The following is a 19,004-nucleotide window of genomic DNA, read 5'->3' as shown; positions in this document are numbered from 1 at the left end:
CCCCGTCGCGGGGATTCGAACCGCCGACCTTCTGATCGGCAAGTCCTAGGCTCTGTGGTTTAACCCACAGCACCACCCGTGTCCCAGCTTTTTATTTTTTTGCTTTTTTTGCTGCTCTACAACTCCCATAATTCCTCATCACTGGTCATGCCGACTGGGGCCAATGGGATGCCAGCAATACCCCGAGGGCCACGGGCTCCCCATCAGCTTTGACGTACCTTTTCTTAAACTGATACAGCGTGTGACCCAGCCAAAGTGTTCCCAGCATCAGCATGAGACTAAGAACGGCCGTCTCTCGCCCGTACTGCGTAGCGGCAGGGGGGGCGTCCGTCTGGTTCCCCAGCGCCGAGCGCTCAGCTGACATGTTCAAGAAGAAGGTGGTGTTATCAATCGGTGTGCTGTGCACTCTCGGGAAATGGTAGTACTTTGTAAAAACTAAAACAGAGAGGGAGAGAGAGAGAGAAGAAAAATGAGTGCATTTTAATAGAAGCCAGGCCTGTAGCACCCATAGGTGGGGCTGGGACAGGGACAAGGGCGACGAGAACTTGTTCCTTGTTCCAGAGGATCACACAATCTTTCTTGGTTTTCGAACGTAATCCGTTCCGAAGACCATTCGACTTCCAAAATGTTTGAAAACCGAGGCCTGCTAATTCAATAGAGAAAATTGTGAAAAACAACAGATACACGCAGAGGAAGCCGTTAAACTTCCGAGGCACGTTCAAAAACGGAAGCATTTTCTTCCGGGTTTTTGGCGTTCGAAAACCGAAACATTCAGCAATGGAGACGTTCGAAAACCAAGGTACCACTGTATTACCTTCTCTGCTCTTTCCAAGAAAAGGAAGACATCTTTGGTCAAACTACATGCTAGGCTCAGCACACAAGGTTTCTCTTTGTCAGGAGTGAGCCAGCAGTGAATCACCCAAACAAGCTGAGCTAAGTCTTTATTAGCAGAAAGCAGGATCTGCAGAGGGGTGTCATGCCTAATGAGCACAGCGACTCAACGCCGGCAGGTCTTTCCGCCATGAAGCTGTTGCTCAGACTGAAGTTCCTCACCTCCCCCCAGCTGCCTAAGTCCCCTTCTCTCCAGGGTTTCCCCCCAAGCAATCTGAGACTGTGCCTGTGTGACCCTAATTTCTCCTCTGCCCTCTTCATGGCTCTCCTGGTCCTGGGAGACAAGTGGGGAGGGGAGCTTGTCGCAGCAGGAATAGGAAATAGCTATGACTCTTCACCAGCTGCACTCATCTCTGCCTCTTGGTCTCCGTCCTCCTCCACTTCAGTTTCTGATTCTCCCTGCCAGACTCTCCCAGCCTGTGAAATATGATATTCGTCTCATATTTCGAAGGCTTTGCATCGGGAGCCTGACCTCAATCCAGAAGTGTCTAGTCTTGCTTGCTCAGACACCTTGAAGACGCTCCATCTCTCTCACACATAAAACCACACAAAATATGGTGCTGGTTAGAATCACTGTTTATGTAAAGTCCAGGTTTCTGTCAGGTGGAGAGGATTTTTCTGCCTGCCAGAGACAGACTATTCTTGCAGAAAGAAGGCAGAGTTGTGAAGGGAACAAGCTGACATAGGTCATGCACTGGTTGTAAGGGTAAACAAAACAGGACCATGCCTCCAAGCCCAGCCTTTCAGCGAGTTCAAAAAGCTGCAGACCCTTTTAAGACATCATGAAGTTACCGTATTTTTCGTCCCATAGGACGCTCCGTCCCATAGGGCACACCTAGTTTTTTTTGGGGGGGGAAGAAAGGAAATTTCCCCCCTTTATTTCCCCCCCAAAAGCAGGTCGGGGAAACCGAACCAGGTCGAGGAACAGCGGGATGGCGGCGCTGCGCCTCCCTGCTGTCCCCCGAGCTTGTGGGGCTGGCCGATGTCTGCACGGCGGGAGGGGTGCTCTGCTTCAGGGCGCCACGCCCGCCAGGCGGCAGGCTGCTATCTGCAGCGTGGGGAGCCCTGTGGGGAACTCCTGCAGGGCTCCCCACGCTGCGGATGTCTGTCCGGCGCGCGGGGCGCTCTGCTTTAGGGCGCCCTGCCCGCCAGGCAGCAGGCTGCTATTTGCAGCATGGGGAGCCCTGCGGGGAACTCCCGCAGGGCTGCCTAGGCTGCGGAGGTGTTCCCGAAGCGCCGGGTGCTCTGCTTTCAGGGTGCCCGGCGCTCTGGGAAGCAGGCTGCTATCCGCAGCCTAGACAGCCCTGCGGGACCTCCTGCAGGGCTGCCTAGGCTGCGGATGTCTTCCTGAAGCCTGGAGAGCGAGAGGGGTCGGTGCGCACCGACCCCTATCGCTCTCCAAGCTTCAGCGAAAGCCTGCATTCGCCCCATAGGACGCACCCAGATTTCCCCTTCATTTTTGGAGGGGGAAAAGTGCGTCCTATAGGGCGAAAAATACGGTAACAGGTAAAGATGCTGAGCAGCGGACAACAGTGTAGATGTGCTCTCACACAAGAGCCGGCTAAGCACAGGTGTTTGCTAACCATTGTTCCACAGTTCAATTGTTGTTCCCTGGAAGCTCATGAACGTCATTTTAATATATAACCTAAGATCTGATGTGTGCACCTTTGAAATGCCACGGGATATATACGTCTGTAGAAAATGGCTGATCTTTACGTCATGTTCCTATGCTTTGGATGAATAAAGCCAACTTTTGCCAATAACACCTAGGGTCTCTGCTCCTTTGTCTGTGCACATGAAGAACTCCATAAAACGGCGACTCCCTAATTTTTCTATGTGATTTTGTTGCATTTGTGATGTTCTATGATGGGGTAGGCAACCTAAGGCCAGTGGGCCAGATGCGGCCCAATCGCCTTCTCAATCCGGCCCGTGGATGGTCTGGGAATCAGCGTGTTTTTACATGAGTAGAATGTGCCCTTTTATTTAAAATGCATCTCTGGGTTATTTGTGGGGCATAGGAATTCGTTCACCCCCCCCCCCGAGAGCCAGTGTGGTGTAGTGGTTAAGAGCAGTAGTCTCCTAATCTGGGGAACCGGGTTCGAGTCCCCGCTCCTCCACATGCAGCTGCTGGGTGACCTTGGGCCAGTCACACTTCTCTGAAGTCTCTCAGCCCCACTCATCTCACAGAGTGTTTGTGGTGGGGAAGGAAGGGAAAGGGGAATGTTAGCCGCTTTGAGACTAGTGAAAGGCGGGATATCAAATCCAAACTCTTCTCCTCCCCCCCCCCCCAAATAGTCCGGCCCACCACATGGTCTGAGGGACGGTGGACTGAAAAAGGTTGCTGACCCTGTGATGTTCCATCATCTTACTGTCTTTTATTGTTCGTAAGCCACTTTGCAACTCGTTTCACTGAAAAGCGGCATAAAAATGTAATAAATTATTTTCTTTAAGCATCAGGCAAAAACATTCCTCTTCTTCCAGGTTTTTGGCTAATTAGCCAATCTATGGCCTTTTAAATTCTGTGGTGGGGAAGGTTTTTGTTTGTTATTATGGTATGGATTTTGTGTTTTTGTACTGTAAACCAGTCTGTGATCACTGGATGAAGGGTGGCATAGAAATTAAATAAATACATAATAATAAAATGATAATAATAAAGTGGGGAACTTGTGGCTGTCGGCTGGAATACTCGCGGGAACCCCAAGGCCACAGCCCCCGGCCCTTTTCACAACATTCTCTTCCAAGATTTGCATCTCCGTCCCTATCTATGCTCGCTTGGAGCTTCAATAATAATAATAATAATAATAATAATAATAATAATAATAATAATAATAATACTTCATTATTTGTACCCCACCCATCTGGCTGGGTTTCCCCAGCCACTCTGGGCAGCTTCCACAAAGACCAAAAATACACTAAAATGTCACACATTAAAAACTTCCATGAACAGGGCTGCCTTAAGATGTCTTCTGAATGTCAGGTAGTTGTTTATCGCTTTGACATCTGATGGGAGGGCATTCCACAGGACAGGTACCACCACCGAGAAGGCCCTCTGCCTGGTTCCCTGTAACTTGGCTTCTCACAATGCGGGAACCACCAGAAGGCCCTTGGCGCTGGACCTCAGCGTCCGGGCAGAATGATGGGGGTGGAGAGGCTCCTTCAGGTATCTGATTCAGGTATCCATTGACACCAGCAGAACTTATTTCCAGCTTTGTGCTGCTGGGCTGGGGAACGCTGTCGTCCAAGCTGAAGGCCACATTCCTATCTGGGCAAGAGTAAGAGGCACGCCCATTGCCACACCCACTTCTGCTCCTGGCCCCACCCACTGCCATGTGGCCCCTCAAAGGTTGCTTACAAGGAAGGTGGCCCTCAGCCTGAAAAACACCGCCCCCCCACTGCTGATCTCTGGCACTACAAGCATGGGGGATAGCTCAGTTGGTAGGGACTGAGACTCTTAATCTCCAGGTTGTGGGTTTGAACCCTATGTGGGGTGGAAAATTTCTGAATTATAAGGGGGGTTGGACTAGATGACCCTTGTGGTCCCTTCCCAACTATCCTAAGCACATGCTCTGTCTCCTGCTCCCATTTCTCGGTTCGTGATAACTAACTGGCAGGTTATCTCCCCAAGCCTGCCGCGTAATTAGGAATTTTGTATTTAATATTCAACTGCTGCTTATTAACAACTTTCGGCTGATGCGGCCCAGGAGGACAGCTGAAGGGATCCCTCTCTGCACGAAAATTGATTAAGAGATTGCCCTTTAAATAACACAAAAGGCGTCTCCTGACTAAAGCAGAGCTGTGGCGGCTTCGGGGAGTTATTTAAGGTCCCTCTGATGTTGTTTGCTTCAGCTGCTGCCTGGCTGTTTCCTGCAAAGTGCAGAAGTCAAGATCAAACAGGAGCGCAGCTTAGGTGGCTAAGCCACAACTTTGGAAAACAAAGTGTCATTAAGCTGGTGAGAAGAATGTGGGGCTTGAATGTGATGAGATTTTAAAAAGAGAGGGAGAGGGAAACCTCCCACGCCCCTTTCCTGCAGAGCTGCTGGACCAGCGGAGCTTTAGAAATTAGGAGAGATATTCAACTGATCTTCCCGTTGGAAGGAAATGGGTCATACACAGGGATGGAAAAGGACACGGCCTCCCCCCTCCAAGCCCCCAGCAAGCGAGTTCCGAAAAAAACAATCGGGGGGTTAATGAGGGCTAGAGATTCTGGTTATTCCGCACATCTGCAGACCACAGGGGCAGAGGAAAACAACTCATTTCTTGCACTCATTTGTGGGCAGAGGAAATTGTGAACATTCATGCCGTATATTCGAAGCACTTTCACCCCACTTTAAGCGGTCATGGTTTCCACCCAAAGAATTCTGGGAGTCGTAGCTTGTTCCCCCCCCCCATGCAAAATTATAACAGAAATTACAAACATTGAATCAAAAATAATACCATACAAACATGGGGGGGGGGAGGATACAAAAAAAGGAAAACAAAAACAAACAAAAAAGAACAATTTCCCCCCCCCAAAAAAAAATTTTTCTCTGATTGTGTAACATGCCGTAAATTTAATATCACATTTCCATAATTTCTCCCATTGGTCCAGCCGAATTGCGTCACCTATATCGCATGCCCATTTAGTCATAACTTCTTTTACTTCTTCATCCTTTAACTCACATTCTAGTAATAAATTATACATTTTGGATATACTCTTTCTCAAGTTTTGTAATAATACTTTTTGTAATTTTGATTCTTCTTTTTCAAATCCTATTGCTTTATCCTGATTAAATATTTGGGCAAGTCGTAGCTTGTTAAGGGTGCTGGGAGTTGTGAGGAGACCCCCATTTCCCCTCCCAAAACTACAGTTCCCAGGTTGATTTGATGATCAGTCCCTCTTCACAGGGAGCTCTGAGAACTGTAGTTCCGTGAGTGGAACAGGGGGGTCTCCTAACAACTCCCAACATCCTTAACAGACTACATCTCCCAAGATTCTTTGGGGGAAACTACCACTGTTTAAAGTGGCGTCACAGAGCTTTAAATTTATGGAATGAATGTGTCCACGGGCAGCGTTTTGCCGGCCCGGCGCACCCTAAATGTTCTGGGCCTCAGCCTCTCAACCAGCAACCGCTATTAGAGGCCTCCAAATTGAACTTGAATTTGCTTTTTAAGGTTAGGAGTCCAAGCGTTCAGCAGATCTGCGGTATGATCTGTGCCGATTCTACCCTTTGGAATCACGGCACAAAAACAGGTCCTCAGTTCCAAACACTTTCCAGACCTCATTCTACAAAGCCCTTTTTGCATGACTAAAGAACAGAATCACTGCAGATGGGGACAGCAGTCATGAACTTAAAAGACGCCTGCTTCTTGGGAGAAAAGCGATGACAAACCTAGACAGCATCTTAAAAAGCAGAGACATCACCTTGCTGACAAAGGTCTGTATAGTGAAAGCTATGGTTTCCCCAGTAGTGATGTATGGAAGTGAGAGCTGGACCATAAAGAAGGCGGATCGCCGAAGAATGGATGCTTTTGAATTATGGGGCTAGAGGAGACTCTTGAGAGTCCCATGGACTGCAAGAAGATCAAACCGATCCATTCTGAAGGAAATCAGCCCTGAGTGCCCACTGGAAGGACAGATCCTGAAGCTGAGGCTCCAGTACTTTGGCCACCTCATGAGAAGAGAAGACTCCCTGGAAAAGACCCTGATGTTGGGAAAGATGGAGGGCCCAAGGAGAAGGGGACGACAGAGGACGAGATGGTGGGACAGTGTTCTTGAAGCTACCAGCATGAGTTTGACCAAACTGCGGGAGGCAGTGGAAGATGGGAGTGACTGGCGTGCTCTGGTCCACGGGGTCACAAAGAGTCGGCCATGACTAAACAACTAAACAACAACAACAAAGAACAGAAGGCTGCAACAACACAACTCCTCGTGGCTTCCACAACCAACAACAAAGAGAGTCACCTGCTGCCTGGCTTACCTTTCGTTATGCCCTTGAGAGCATCAAGGACAAATGTGATGGAGATAAAAAGTGCAATGATTTCTTCTGTCGACCTGCGAAGAAATTCCATGTGGGTCATTGAATATGAGTTACAAGGTCTTATTTGCATCAGCGTTTTAAAATATATTTTAAGGAAAAAGCAAGGGGTGAAACCCTACGCCAAAGGATAAATGGACATAAATCTGATATCAGGAATCACAAGACAGAGAAACCAGTAGGAGAACCTTTCAATCTCCCAGGACATTCTATACAAGATCTCAAAGTAGCTGTCGTGTTACAAAAGAATTTCAGAAACAGACTGGAAAGAGAAGTTGCTGAATTACAACTTATTACCAAACTTAAAACCATGGAGAGACCTGGTCTGAATAGAGACATTGGATTCTTATCTCATTATACATGATATAGCTATTTTTAGCCATCTCACCCCTTGCTTTTTCCTGTAAGACCAATTGCAGTCATTAACAGTCGTCAACAGGTTTACCACACCTATCAGCCAATCATTAATTCCCACCACCCTTCTGAGTAATACCCCTCCCCACCCTCTCCCTATATATAAGGGTCTGGTGACTTCTGTTTCAGTGTATCTGAAGAAGTGTGCATGCACATGAAAGCTCATACCCAGAACAAACTTAGTTGGTCTCTAAGGTGCTACTGGATTTTTTTAAAAAAAAATCCATGTTGTTGACACACTTTTTTGATATGCATCCTTTCGTGACACAGTAATTCAGTTTTACTAGCAAACCGGAAGTTAAACGAACCCCTTTCCAGCCCCGTGAGGAGCACGGGGAGCGTTCGTGTGACACACCTACACACTGAAGTGTCGCGAAACACAGTTTGGAAAGCTCTGGACTAGATGATCCTCAGGGTCCCTTCCAAGTCTATGATCCTATGGTGGCAATTTCCCGCCTACCAAAGTGGTGGAGATAATGTGAGGAGTTACCTTTTGAAGAGCTTCATTACAAGACTGAAATTGAAAAGGGAGTAGAGCATCAGGAAGAAACTGTTCCAGAGTCCCACCCAGGCGTAGAAAGCGCGAAATTCCAAGTTGTAGTCAGTGCAGATCCCTTTGATCACTGGAAACGAAAAGAGCATCATCACACAAAGACAGAAATGTACCAATGGCAGCTTCAGCTAACCAAATACAACCACCAGCCACGTACAAGAATTAGGTTTCTGTGTTTTTATATTGTAAATCACCCTGTGATCCTTGGAAAACAGGCAGTATATAAACATAGTCAATAATAATAATTATATACAAGTAATATTCTACGCCTAAAGTAACCAGCACATAAACAATTGGATGCAACAACGCATGCAGTTGCACAAAGAAGGCATGTGCATGAATATAGTTATTAAATCATGCTGCAAAACTGTAGTGCCACATGGGGCTTGATTTGTTTATACATATTGTAAACATGCAATAATAACAACGACAACGACAACAATAACTACTACTACTACTACTTTTCTTTTATACCCCGCCCATCTGGCTGGGTTTTCCCAGCCACACTGGACGGCTCCCAAGAGAATATTAAAAAACACGCCAAAACATCCAACATTTTAAAACTTCCCTAAACGGGGCTGCCTTCAGATGCAACACAAGCAGCTGGCGCGACAAACTCACCATTGATGTAGAGCGCTAAAGGAGCCGTCGTCAACAGCACCACAAGTGGTTGGCCTGAGAACAGCGCATAGAGAAGACCACCAATGCACTGGCCAACGATGGTTTTCTGCACATCTGAAAAGTTGGGGGGGGGGGGAGAAAGATGAATTTGCAAGAATCAGGTGGCTGTCGAAGCAAGCTTGCGTTAAATGATGGCACCACTGATGGTGCAAAGAGCACAGTGCACTATGCACACTGGTGCAACAGACATTCTCAAAGCATTAGCTAGGAGCGGAGCTGTGGGAGCATGGACTGTCACACTGGACACAGTTGTGTAGATGCCTGCATCTTTTTTGGTGCAAAAGCAAAACAGTTAAGTCTCTCCTCCTCCTTGTAACAGTCTTCTCCTTCGTACTGCAGCCGCAGTGCCTGCACTGCATATATCTTTTAAAAAAGTATCCTAACAAAGTACAGTGCTAAGCACCAACTTCAGATTTTCAGCTTTCAAGAAAGCTCACAGTCCATTTGACAGTGAAGAACCACATGCAAACAATGAGCGTGGAAATCTGAGGAACTGGCAGGACAGGGTCTGGGTCTAATTTCCAGGGGTTGGGGGCGAGTCTTTGATACATCTCCTTCTGATTGGCAAAGCCAGAATAAATAACATTAATAAACACGGCTTCCTTTCAGACAAGGAGTCAAGGCAGTTTTACTCCAGTAAGCTCTTTTAAGGCACTGTTGACTTTTCGCCCTTGTTCAATTGCGCTGGATATTTTCCAATAATAATAATAATAATTTATTATTATCATGCATTGCTTTCAGTTTCTGCAAGCCACCGTGAGCTGGGAAAAGCAGACTATAAACGCTGAAATGAAACATGTGTTATGCAAAGCTATAGTGAACCTGCAAATTTGCTCCATTTGTACTTTTTCATTGGAGCAAGCCAATGGGCTTTACTTCTGACATACCACCGGGTGAATGCGCCATGCACTCTACTGGCTCTCAAACCAGTTCTGGGCGATATACCAATAGATCGCCCAGGCCGAGTGTGTGTGTCTGTGAACTACTAGTCTAATCTAAGCAGTAAGCTTATATTGGGACGCAGGTGGCGCTGTGGGTTAAACCACAGAGCCTAGGACTTGCTGATAAGAAGGTCAGCGGTTCGAATCCCCGCGACGGGGTTGAGCTCCCGTTGCTCGGTCCTTGCTCCTGCCAACCTAGCAGTCCGAAAGCACGTCAAAGTGCAAGTAGATAAATAGGTACCACTCCAGCGGGAAGGTGAACGGCGTTTCTGTGCGCTGCTCTGGTTCGCCAGAAGCGGCTTAGTCATGCTGGCCACATGACCCGGAAGCTGTACACCGGCTCCCTCGGCCAGTAAACCGAGATGAGCGCCACAACCCCAGAGTCGGTCACGACTGGACCTAATGGTCAGGGGTCCCTTTACCTTTACCTTTAAGCTTATCTTGGGGAGAGAAGAAAAATCGCCCTTAAAAGGGCTTCCTTTGTTTAGACAGCAGTGGTTTCTTTGGTTGTGATCACACAGATTAGATCTTCCCTCCGAGGTCCCCAGTGAGAACCGGAACTTCCAGGGGGGCGAGCGAGGGATGGGGCAGGAAGGAGGGGAGACTCACCGATGACCCCGTCCGTGTTTTCGTCATTGAGGGAGCCAAAAGCGATGGAAGGGAGGAGGCAGGCGAAGTACAGAAAGATCATGGTGGTGATGTATTTGCCTATGGCTTTGTTGTTGCCGATGATGCCTAAAACAAACCCCAAAGAGCAAAGTGAAGAAAGGGGTGGGGAAACTCCGCATGGATCGAAGCGTGCTCAACGCCAAAGCCGTAACCAAAAGAGCAGACCCACACTGCAGGAGGAAGGACTGGGCAATCCTCACGGTACCTTCCAACTCTATGGTTCTAATAAGAAGCACATGGACAAGAAGAGTCATCCCTTTTAAGTGGGGGTTGGCTGGGACAGTGCCCCATTTGCCCTACTGGACTAGCCACTGCTGGTCTGGAGACTTCCCTGAGTGAATCTGCTGCTATGCTTCACTATCAGTGCTCCCTAAACAATTTGGGGGCCACTGCCCCTTAGTTCCATAAATAAATAATAATAATAATAATAATAATAATAATAATAATAATAATAATAATAAATTATTTATACCCCGCCCTTCCTGGTTCAGAAAACCAGGCTCAGGGCGGCTAACAACAAATCTAAAACACTTAATTGATGCTACAAAAAACAGCATAAAGTACAGTATAAAACGTAAATAACAATAAAATCAAAAATCAATTTAGGGGGGAAATCCATCCGATAAACATTAGATGATCACCAGGGCTAGCTGGCTAAATTAGATCTATTTCGGCCAGCGAGGAGACCAGGGGAGAATTAGCAGTGGGATCCCAGAGCGGGTAATCTTCATAAAAAGGGGAGGAGGAGGGAAGGAAGGGGAATAAAAGATAAATGCATCCCTGGTGCCCCCTACCCTATAAAAAGCATTATTCTTGTTTATAAAACCCTATAGAGAGAAGAGTGCGCATTACAGTCGTACCTTGGCTCCTGAACGCCTTGGTACTCAGATGTTTTGGCTCCCGAATGCTGCAAACCCGTGAGCGTGTGTTCCGGTTTGCGAACGTTTTTTGGAAGCCGAACGTCCGACATGGCTTCCGATTGAGTGCAGGAAGCTCCTGCAGCTAATCAGAAGCCGCGCCTTGGTTTTCGAACCGTTTCAGGAGTCGAATGGACTCCCGGAACAGATTAAGTTTGACAACCAAGGTACCACTGTAATCAGAATAGCGGTTTGCACGAAGATAGCAATGCAATAAAATTCAAATCGGTAACAACTCATTGCACATTTATTCCAGTGAAAACTAGTTGGTTTAATTCATTCAAAAAACCCCAATGTACCAGCTTTTCAAAGTCCGGTAGTCATTTGCACCTTGCAAGCACCCGTCTCCTTGCCTCTTAGTGGGTAATTTTGGCCCCCACCCAAACAAACCCTCTGTTCCACTTTATACCAGGTCATGTTAAATTCCTGGTCCAAGGAAAAATCCATCATTGTACAGCCACCCTCTTTTGCATATTGGGTTTGCACCCACTGCAAAATCTTTAGCAAATGTTTCCAATTATAACGTGACGTGGGGTGGCAGGAAGAGACCAAGAAGCCCTTAGGGGAAAACCCGATGCAAACCAAATCTTGCACACCCTGTCGCCCTGGCAGGCAGCCTCCAGGGGTTTACATAGCGCTCCAGGAGACTTAGCAGAATGTATGACGAAATGTCGAAAAGGAAAAACGCAGCAAAACAGCACCTCAAAAACGGCTTTGCTGGCTCGCTTCAAGTGCTGGCATTTACTTCCCTGGACGTGAGTCCATTATTTTATTTTTTAAATCCTCCAAACAGACAAAGGAAAATCAAACATGGACCCATGCTAAAGCATCACAGAGGCTCCTTTGGGGAAGTTGGTGGGCGATTGAGTCCTGCGAATAAATGAACCCCTGGCTTGTACACTCATGTATAAGGCGAGGACCGAAACTAGCAGGAGGGAGGGAGGGAGGGAGGGGAAAAATAACTAGCAGCAGCTGAACCAGAATCTGCCTGCTTTTCCTGAATATAACAAAGGGCAGAGGGTCAGAATGAAGGATTTCCTCTGACTTGGCCAAAGACTGCCTGCGAAATAGCTGAATAAGGCTCTGCAATGCACACATACACACACACACTCCTCCTTGCTGAAGATAAGATTTCTTTTTAAGCAGAGGAAAATACTCCCAGGCGAGGAAGCTAAATTTGAGAAAATAAACAGAACACCCAGGGGATTCCAATGGCTCTACAGCTTCTACTCCTCACGGCTATTATATCTCACAGAGAGGAGGAGACACACACACACACACACACACACACACACACTTTTAATCAAAGTGTTCACTTTTCGCCACAAATTTGGCAATCTGTATTTGCACACAGCTGAATGCACACGGCATCGTATTCCTTACATGCTGAGTTTCTCTGGGTGTTATTTTAGACTATGCTCAATAATTGTTTGTCTGGGTGTTATTTTAGACTATGCTCAATAGATGTGTTTGTGCGAGCCCTTGAGACTGGAGCTTCCAGCTCGAAAGCACGCTGACAAACAAACATTATCCCTGGGGGAGATAAATGTTGCTTTCAAATTTTTTAAAAAAATATTTATGAATTCATGGAACATAGCCTTATTCTGAGCCAGACTATTTGTCCAGCCTTGCAAATAGGTGCAGAGAAGTTACTAGCCTGTACAGAATCATTTTTCCATCTAGCCTACTGTGGGCTGGCAGCGGAAGGGATGAGAAGCACCATGCCTCTTGCAGCAGCTCACTGCTCTTCTATACTAGGTAAGCGGAAGAGGGCTTTCCTCCTCTTCCAGACTCTCTGGTTTCTATTGCTGCGTTCCCCAGAGAGATGGAGCACCCCAACTCCCCCCCATTAGTTCTGCTCACACCTGCAGGCTTTTCTTGCCACCTGTGACTACCGGGCAAGCGCTCCATCTCTAAATGCAGCTCCCACAAAAAAGAAAGAGCAAATCTGTTAGTTTTGGTTTCTCTCCGTTTCTTATTTTAAGTTCAGTTCTCCATGTTTCTTATCTATTTGCCTTTTTTAAAAAGTCCCCATGAAAATTCACCAGCACGTGTTTTTTTAAAGTGATATATGCATCCTTAACACAAGCTTTATCCCAATGTATGCATTTCTGAACGCATCACTCGGTTGGAGAACCGCCTTGCAAAATTCAGAGAAGTGCGAATCTCGAAAGATGGCGGCATCCCAGTTCTTGCGAGTGAGAATGACGAAGGTTCGCCTTTAAACGCAAACCGAATTGGATCGCCCGCCTGTCCCCAACTACGCATGTTAAACAGCTGCAAAATAATGGAAAGAGGAAAAATCTGTGCAGACGGATGCTCACTGTTTTGCAGTCCTTGCCAATCGCGCTCCTTGCAGAACTGCAAAAACACAAAACTCTAATTAGGTGACACAACACCCGTGTGAAGAAAACAAGGCAGGAAGTGACAAATTCAAGGCTAGCCTTTGGCAGGGAAGAGGCAGCAGCATCCATCACTGCAAGTCTCCGCTCCCAGTGATCTCACCACTCTGAAGTGCAAGCGTTTGCTTATGACAAACATGGTTCGCCCTCACTTAGGGAAACGACTTGGCCTGCAATAGGCTCCAAACTATCTGCTCTGAAACTCTAGCTTCAAGGGACACATTCACCCTGTAAGAAAGTAGCAGGAGACTGAGAACCCTGTTCTCATCCCACCTTTTTAAAAAGAGAGAGAGAAAGAGCCAAAGAACTGATAGACAACTGTGGCCAGAATGAAGAGAGAGAATGCCAGAGAGGCTGAGCAAAGGGAGATGCATATTTTGAAGAGCAAAAAAGAGGGCACATTTGATGACTTCCACAGAGCCTAGGGCTTGGCGATCAAAAGGCCGGCGGTTCGAATCCCCATGACGGGGTGAACTCCCGTTGCTCGGTCACTGCCCCTGCCAACCTAGCAGTTCGAAAGCACACAGTGCAAGTAGATAAATAGGTACCACTCCGGTGGGAAGGTAAATGGCATTTCCGTGCACTGCTCTGGTTCACCACAAGCGGCTTAGTCATGCTGGCCACATGACCCGGAAGCTGTATGCTGGCTCCCTTGGCCAAAAAAGCGAGATGAGTGCCGCAACCCCAGAGTCGTCCGCGGCTGGTCTTAACGGTCAGGGGTCCCTTTACCTTTAACCATGAATGGCGACTCTCCTTCTACATACCTATGAAAAAGAGGACGTGTCCAGGAAAAAGAGGCCATATGGCAACCCCAGCAGCATCCACTCATCGGGGAAGAATCATAGTGTTGCAAGGGAGCCTGAGAGCTTCTAGCCCAACCTTCTGCTAAATGAGTGCAGGATGCAACAACGACATCCTTGACAGGTGGCCATCCACCCTCTGCTTCATAGGTGCCGGCTCCTTCAGGCCCTGGGTGCCCAAGCACCCATAAAATTCACCATGAAGTGGCTGGGCACCCACAAATTTCAGCACTAGGGCCATGCATGTTGCATGGAACCCATGGCCCTGGGCACCCGCGGTCACGGGGCCAAGCTGGTACTCCTGCTCTGCTGAAAAGTTCCCACTTCCAGAGGCAGGTTGTTCTACCGTCCGACAGCTCTTTCTCTTAACGCTTAACCAAGATCGGCCTCCTTGCAATCTCCACCCATTAGTTCTAGTCACGTCCACAGGAGCAGCAGGGAAGCAAGTGTGTTCTGTCTGCTGCCTGACAGCTCCTCAGGTATTTGAAGAATTCTATCGGGTTTCCCCTTAATCGTCTCTCCTCCAGGCGAAAACATACCCAGCTCACCGTGCCCAACTCAGCAGGGGCGGCGGGAGAGCGAGAATGCAGCCTCCTCTACATCCCACAAGGAATTAAGTGACAACTACGCATCCCCCAAAGTAGGCACATGCTATCTGGAAAGACCTTAATCAGACCTTCTTGGGAAACAGCACACTTCGAACCAAGAAATCTAACGCTATGCGCGGCTGGGAGCACATTGTGTTAGGCGATTTTCCCATTTCTAAAAGCAAGCATCAGAGTTCTCTTGATGTACACACTGCACATTTTTTTAGTCCTTTTGGCTACGAAGCAAAATGGTAGTGACTCAAAGCATTGGGTCTTTTCCTGGGGTCCTGCGTACTTTGCAGGGGCACCCCTCTTGGGACCACAACATGAGATACAGAGCAAGGTTTCCCAAAATTGGCTGTCCAGCTCTTTTTGGACTACCATTCCCCTCATCCCCAACAACTGCTTCTTCTAGCTAGGGATGATGGGAGTTGTAGTCCAACAATAGCCAGAGATCCAACTGGGGAAACCCTGATCTATAGTAAGACCTCGGCTCAAAAGACTCATTTCTACTGGCAGAAAGGTTGGGGATGTGGAGTAGAGACTTCTCCACAATTTTCCAGAGAGGCTAATCTGAGCCTAGCCTTGCAGGGAAAAGGAGGAGACTTCTTACTTGGGAAACTTTTTTATTTGTTATGTTAAACTTGATTAGAACACGTATCTGGCTTGTTTCTTCAGATATCACAGCTGACTTACGACATTTTTACAACGCACACATTTCTCATGTCTCAAGCTACTGACTCTCACTTTTAGGAATTTTGCAAGAGTTGCAAGCTGCACAGGACTGGTGGGATATTAAATATGTAAAGAAATATACAAAAAATTGGGCAGGTATCTGCAAAATCAGATGGGCGATTTTGTTCTCTGCTCCATCCTTCTGGCCTCTACATAAATCATTCCTCAATCTCTGAGGTACCTCCATCTTCCTTAGTCCCTGGAGGGGGTGGGGGTGGGGAATCCCGATAATTTAAATTTAAATCCAATCAGATTAAAAGATTAGTGATCATTGTTGGAAAAGCAGAAGAAAAAAAGTTAACTACATGTTTGGTGGAGTTGTGATGAGATTAGAACTTATTGGGAGAAAATCTTAAATTTATCAGAAGATACGGTTAATTATACCATACCTTTAAATCCATTACAAGTTCTGCTGTGATACCTGCAAAATGATGTTGATCCAAAACATCTTATTTTAATTTTAAGGAAATCTATTAAGAGCTGCAAAAACGTTGTTAGCTGCTAAATGGCGCTGATCAGAAGCACCCCTGGAACGAGAGTGGTTTAACAAAATATAGTATGTCAAAGAAAGTCTTTAAATTACAGAATAAGATTAAAGGAAGGGACACAAAGACGCAAACAGTTTGAAAGTCCATGGTCCATGGTCTCCATTAGTTAAATGAAGCAAAAAATTAATTAGTGTTGTCAAGGGAGTTTTCACTGCTGAAAAAGTAAGATGGAGCATAACAGTGATTGGTTTTCGAACGTTTTGGAAGTTGAATGGACTTCTGGAACGGGTTCCGTTCGACTTCCAAGGTACGACTGTATTTAAAAGCATGTAAATTAAGCATATTTATTCCAGTTTGCAGAATTACAAAGTTGTTCTAAGGGGAGTAGGCACGACGCACGAGGATTGAAACAAAAACCAAAAGTTACATTTGTGGCTGCAAAGGCGATGCAGAGTTCTTACGGCAAATGAAGCGCACGCTTGCTGTGTTCAGAGTCTGCAACGTCCGGCTTTGTACAGGAAGCCACTTGAGAAATTAACAAAGCCACAAACAGCCTAGAGCGGTATAACTGAAAGCGCCTATTATTCCTACAGTTCAAAACTCAAATATTAATATTTGGAGTTGGGGAAGGTGGGCAGGGAAAGGAAAAGAAGGGCAAAATTGCATTCAGACAACTGCAGCTGCGTGCCTGAGCTCCAGACCTCAGAAAGGCTTTTTTTATACACCTCTTTGTTACTTAGGGTTGCCATATTTCAAAAAGTTGTTGAGCTTTTATTTCTGGCAAAATTGCTTATGGTTTTTGTTTTTTTGTTTTTTTGCAAACACACCCAGAAAAAAATAATGCAAAGTTTTTGAGCTGTTTTTTTCAGGGAATTCGCCAAAAAACACTTCCCAGACATTTTACCAATTTTTGTAAATTCTGCCCTGACACTATTTATGGCTGACATTCCTGGGAAATTTCTGAGAAATTCTGGATATAGGCATTCCCAGTGTTACTTAGATGCTTTGGTGAGGGGAGAGCATTTGGATGTATTATGGAGTGGAATGGAAGCAAACATTGGTCATGAAACCCTGGCTCATGGTTTAAAGAAGGCCTGAGGATGGACGTAGCCAGAATTTATGTTGGGGGGGAGGCAGTTTGCAGAAGCCATGCATTGCAGGGGTCCTTTCCAAGTCTAAAATTCCATGATTCCACGAGTTTGTCTAGTGTGGTGCTCAAACCAATTTTTAAAAGGGATACAAAAAAGGGAGGCGTGAGGAAGTCAGGAAAATAAGTTAACTAAAGATGAGAAATCAAAAAAGAGGGAGTTTTCTTTTCTTTTATATGTGTTTCTTCTTCTTCTTTTTTGTGTTTAATGTTTGTATTTTTGTATTTTGTAATTTTGTATTTTTCTGTTTTTGTATTTTTCTGAACTTTTCTATTGATAAAACTTAATAAAATATTTTTTAAAAAACAAACAAACCTGGAGTTTTGGTTTGTTTCGCCCTAACAACAAACCATGATGGCTAGACAGCTTTAAACCATAGTTTTGTGATTGGCTTGGTAACTGCGGCTGGCTAGAGTAAAAGAAACCACAATCCTGGGTTCGGATGCCATGCTAAGCTAAACCAAGCCTTTCATGGTTTGGTGATCTCACTTGCATGAAGGCAGCATCACTGCCAAAGTGTTCAGGCTGCAGCATAATGCAGTTTATAATAAGCTGCATTTGCATGGACCCAGGCAAAGAATGGTGTGCCCGACCCAATGTAATATAAGGACAACAGGTTCAACCTCACAGCAAGCCTAAAACTACTTTCTGTAGCAATTCAATGTTTTGCTATCGAACATGTACACTTAAAAGCAGGCTGCCCTCTTTCATTTCAGTGTGCAGCCTATCAAAATATTCTGCTGTGCAGCTTTTCTAGGGGCAGAGAAATCTCTCAATTTCATTTTCCCCCATTTCTAATTTTTCCAATCTCACGTTCAGTTCTCCATTTTTGTGCATCAGCATTTTAAACCAAATTTCTCCTGATGTACATTCTTGCAAGCGACATTCCTAATGCAATGCATTTCCATGTGGTATTTTCGCCAGTGCCGTGTGTTTTTATCCACACATATCACCCTAACATGCACGTTTTTGTAAACCTTGTTTGGTTGGAGAGCTGCAAAATTTGGAGAAGTGCGAATTTTGAAGGACAGCCGTGTTCCCTTTTGCATCCCGTTTTGAAAAGCGAGGATGAGGGAGGTTGGCATTAAAATGCAAACCGAATTTCCACCCCCTCCCTAAGTCTGTCCCAAGGGCAAGTGGAATTCCCAGTTCACAGCAAATATAATAGAATTGTAGAATTGGAAGGGACCATCAGGGTCATCTAGTCCAACCCCCAGCAATTCAGGAATCTTTCTCCCAACGTGGGGCTCAAACCCACGAACTTGAGATCAGGAGTCTCATGTTCTACCAACTGAGCTATCCTGGCTGCAGGATGCTAACATGATAGAGGGGAGACCCAGAAGGCCACCTTGCTTACAGTGCTCCCTGGCATTTTCTTTTCCTTTACTCCTCTGTGTAGCAACAAGAAGGCAGAAAAAGCAAGGAATGGAAATGTGTTGAAGAATATATTGTACAAAATCATTCTATCAGAAATCTCTGGATAAGTATAGACCGAACCCATTAAGCTAAGAAGTTATGTTTTCCTTCCCCGCTCCTTTTTTTCAAATAGATGAATGACTAGCGTAACGAATAAAAATGAATGTTAGAGGCTTTTATTAAGTAATAAGTTGGATGTCACACATGTGGGTGAAGGAAGTCAAATGGGCACTTGGGTATAAGGAGAGGTGGTTGCAGGATTGTTGTTTAGTCGTGTCCGACTCTTCGTAACCCCCTGGACCCGAGCACGCCAGGCACTCCTGTCTTGCAGGGTTAGATGTGGGGAAT

General features: G+C 46.1%; 1 protein-coding gene across 5 annotated transcripts in view; it reads right to left on the bottom strand.

Annotated features, from left to right (window-relative positions):
• The window catches only part of SLC4A11 (solute carrier family 4 member 11), a 252,074-nt gene that overhangs the window by 32,212 nt on the left and 200,858 nt on the right, over positions 1-19,004 (bottom strand). For all 5 annotated transcript variants that reach the window (XM_083458672.1, XM_083458673.1, XM_083458675.1 and 2 more), the window contains exons 10-14: positions 10,104-10,229; positions 8,494-8,607; positions 7,810-7,942; positions 6,849-6,922; positions 219-435 (exon numbers count right to left, since the gene is read on the bottom strand). In XM_083458672.1, the coding sequence (XP_083314798.1) occupies positions 219-435; positions 6,849-6,922; positions 7,810-7,942; positions 8,494-8,607; positions 10,104-10,229 (664 nt within the window). The remainder of the gene's footprint in view (positions 1-218; positions 436-6,848; positions 6,923-7,809; positions 7,943-8,493; positions 8,608-10,103; positions 10,230-19,004) is intronic.

Source organism: Podarcis liolepis, assembly GCF_965112155.1.
Source record: "Podarcis liolepis genome assembly, chromosome: 9".
NCBI lineage: Eukaryota > Metazoa > Chordata > Lepidosauria > Squamata > Lacertidae > Podarcis > Podarcis liolepis.
Note: the sequence above shows the minus strand (reverse complement) of the source record. Positions and strands in the feature narration are given on the sequence as shown.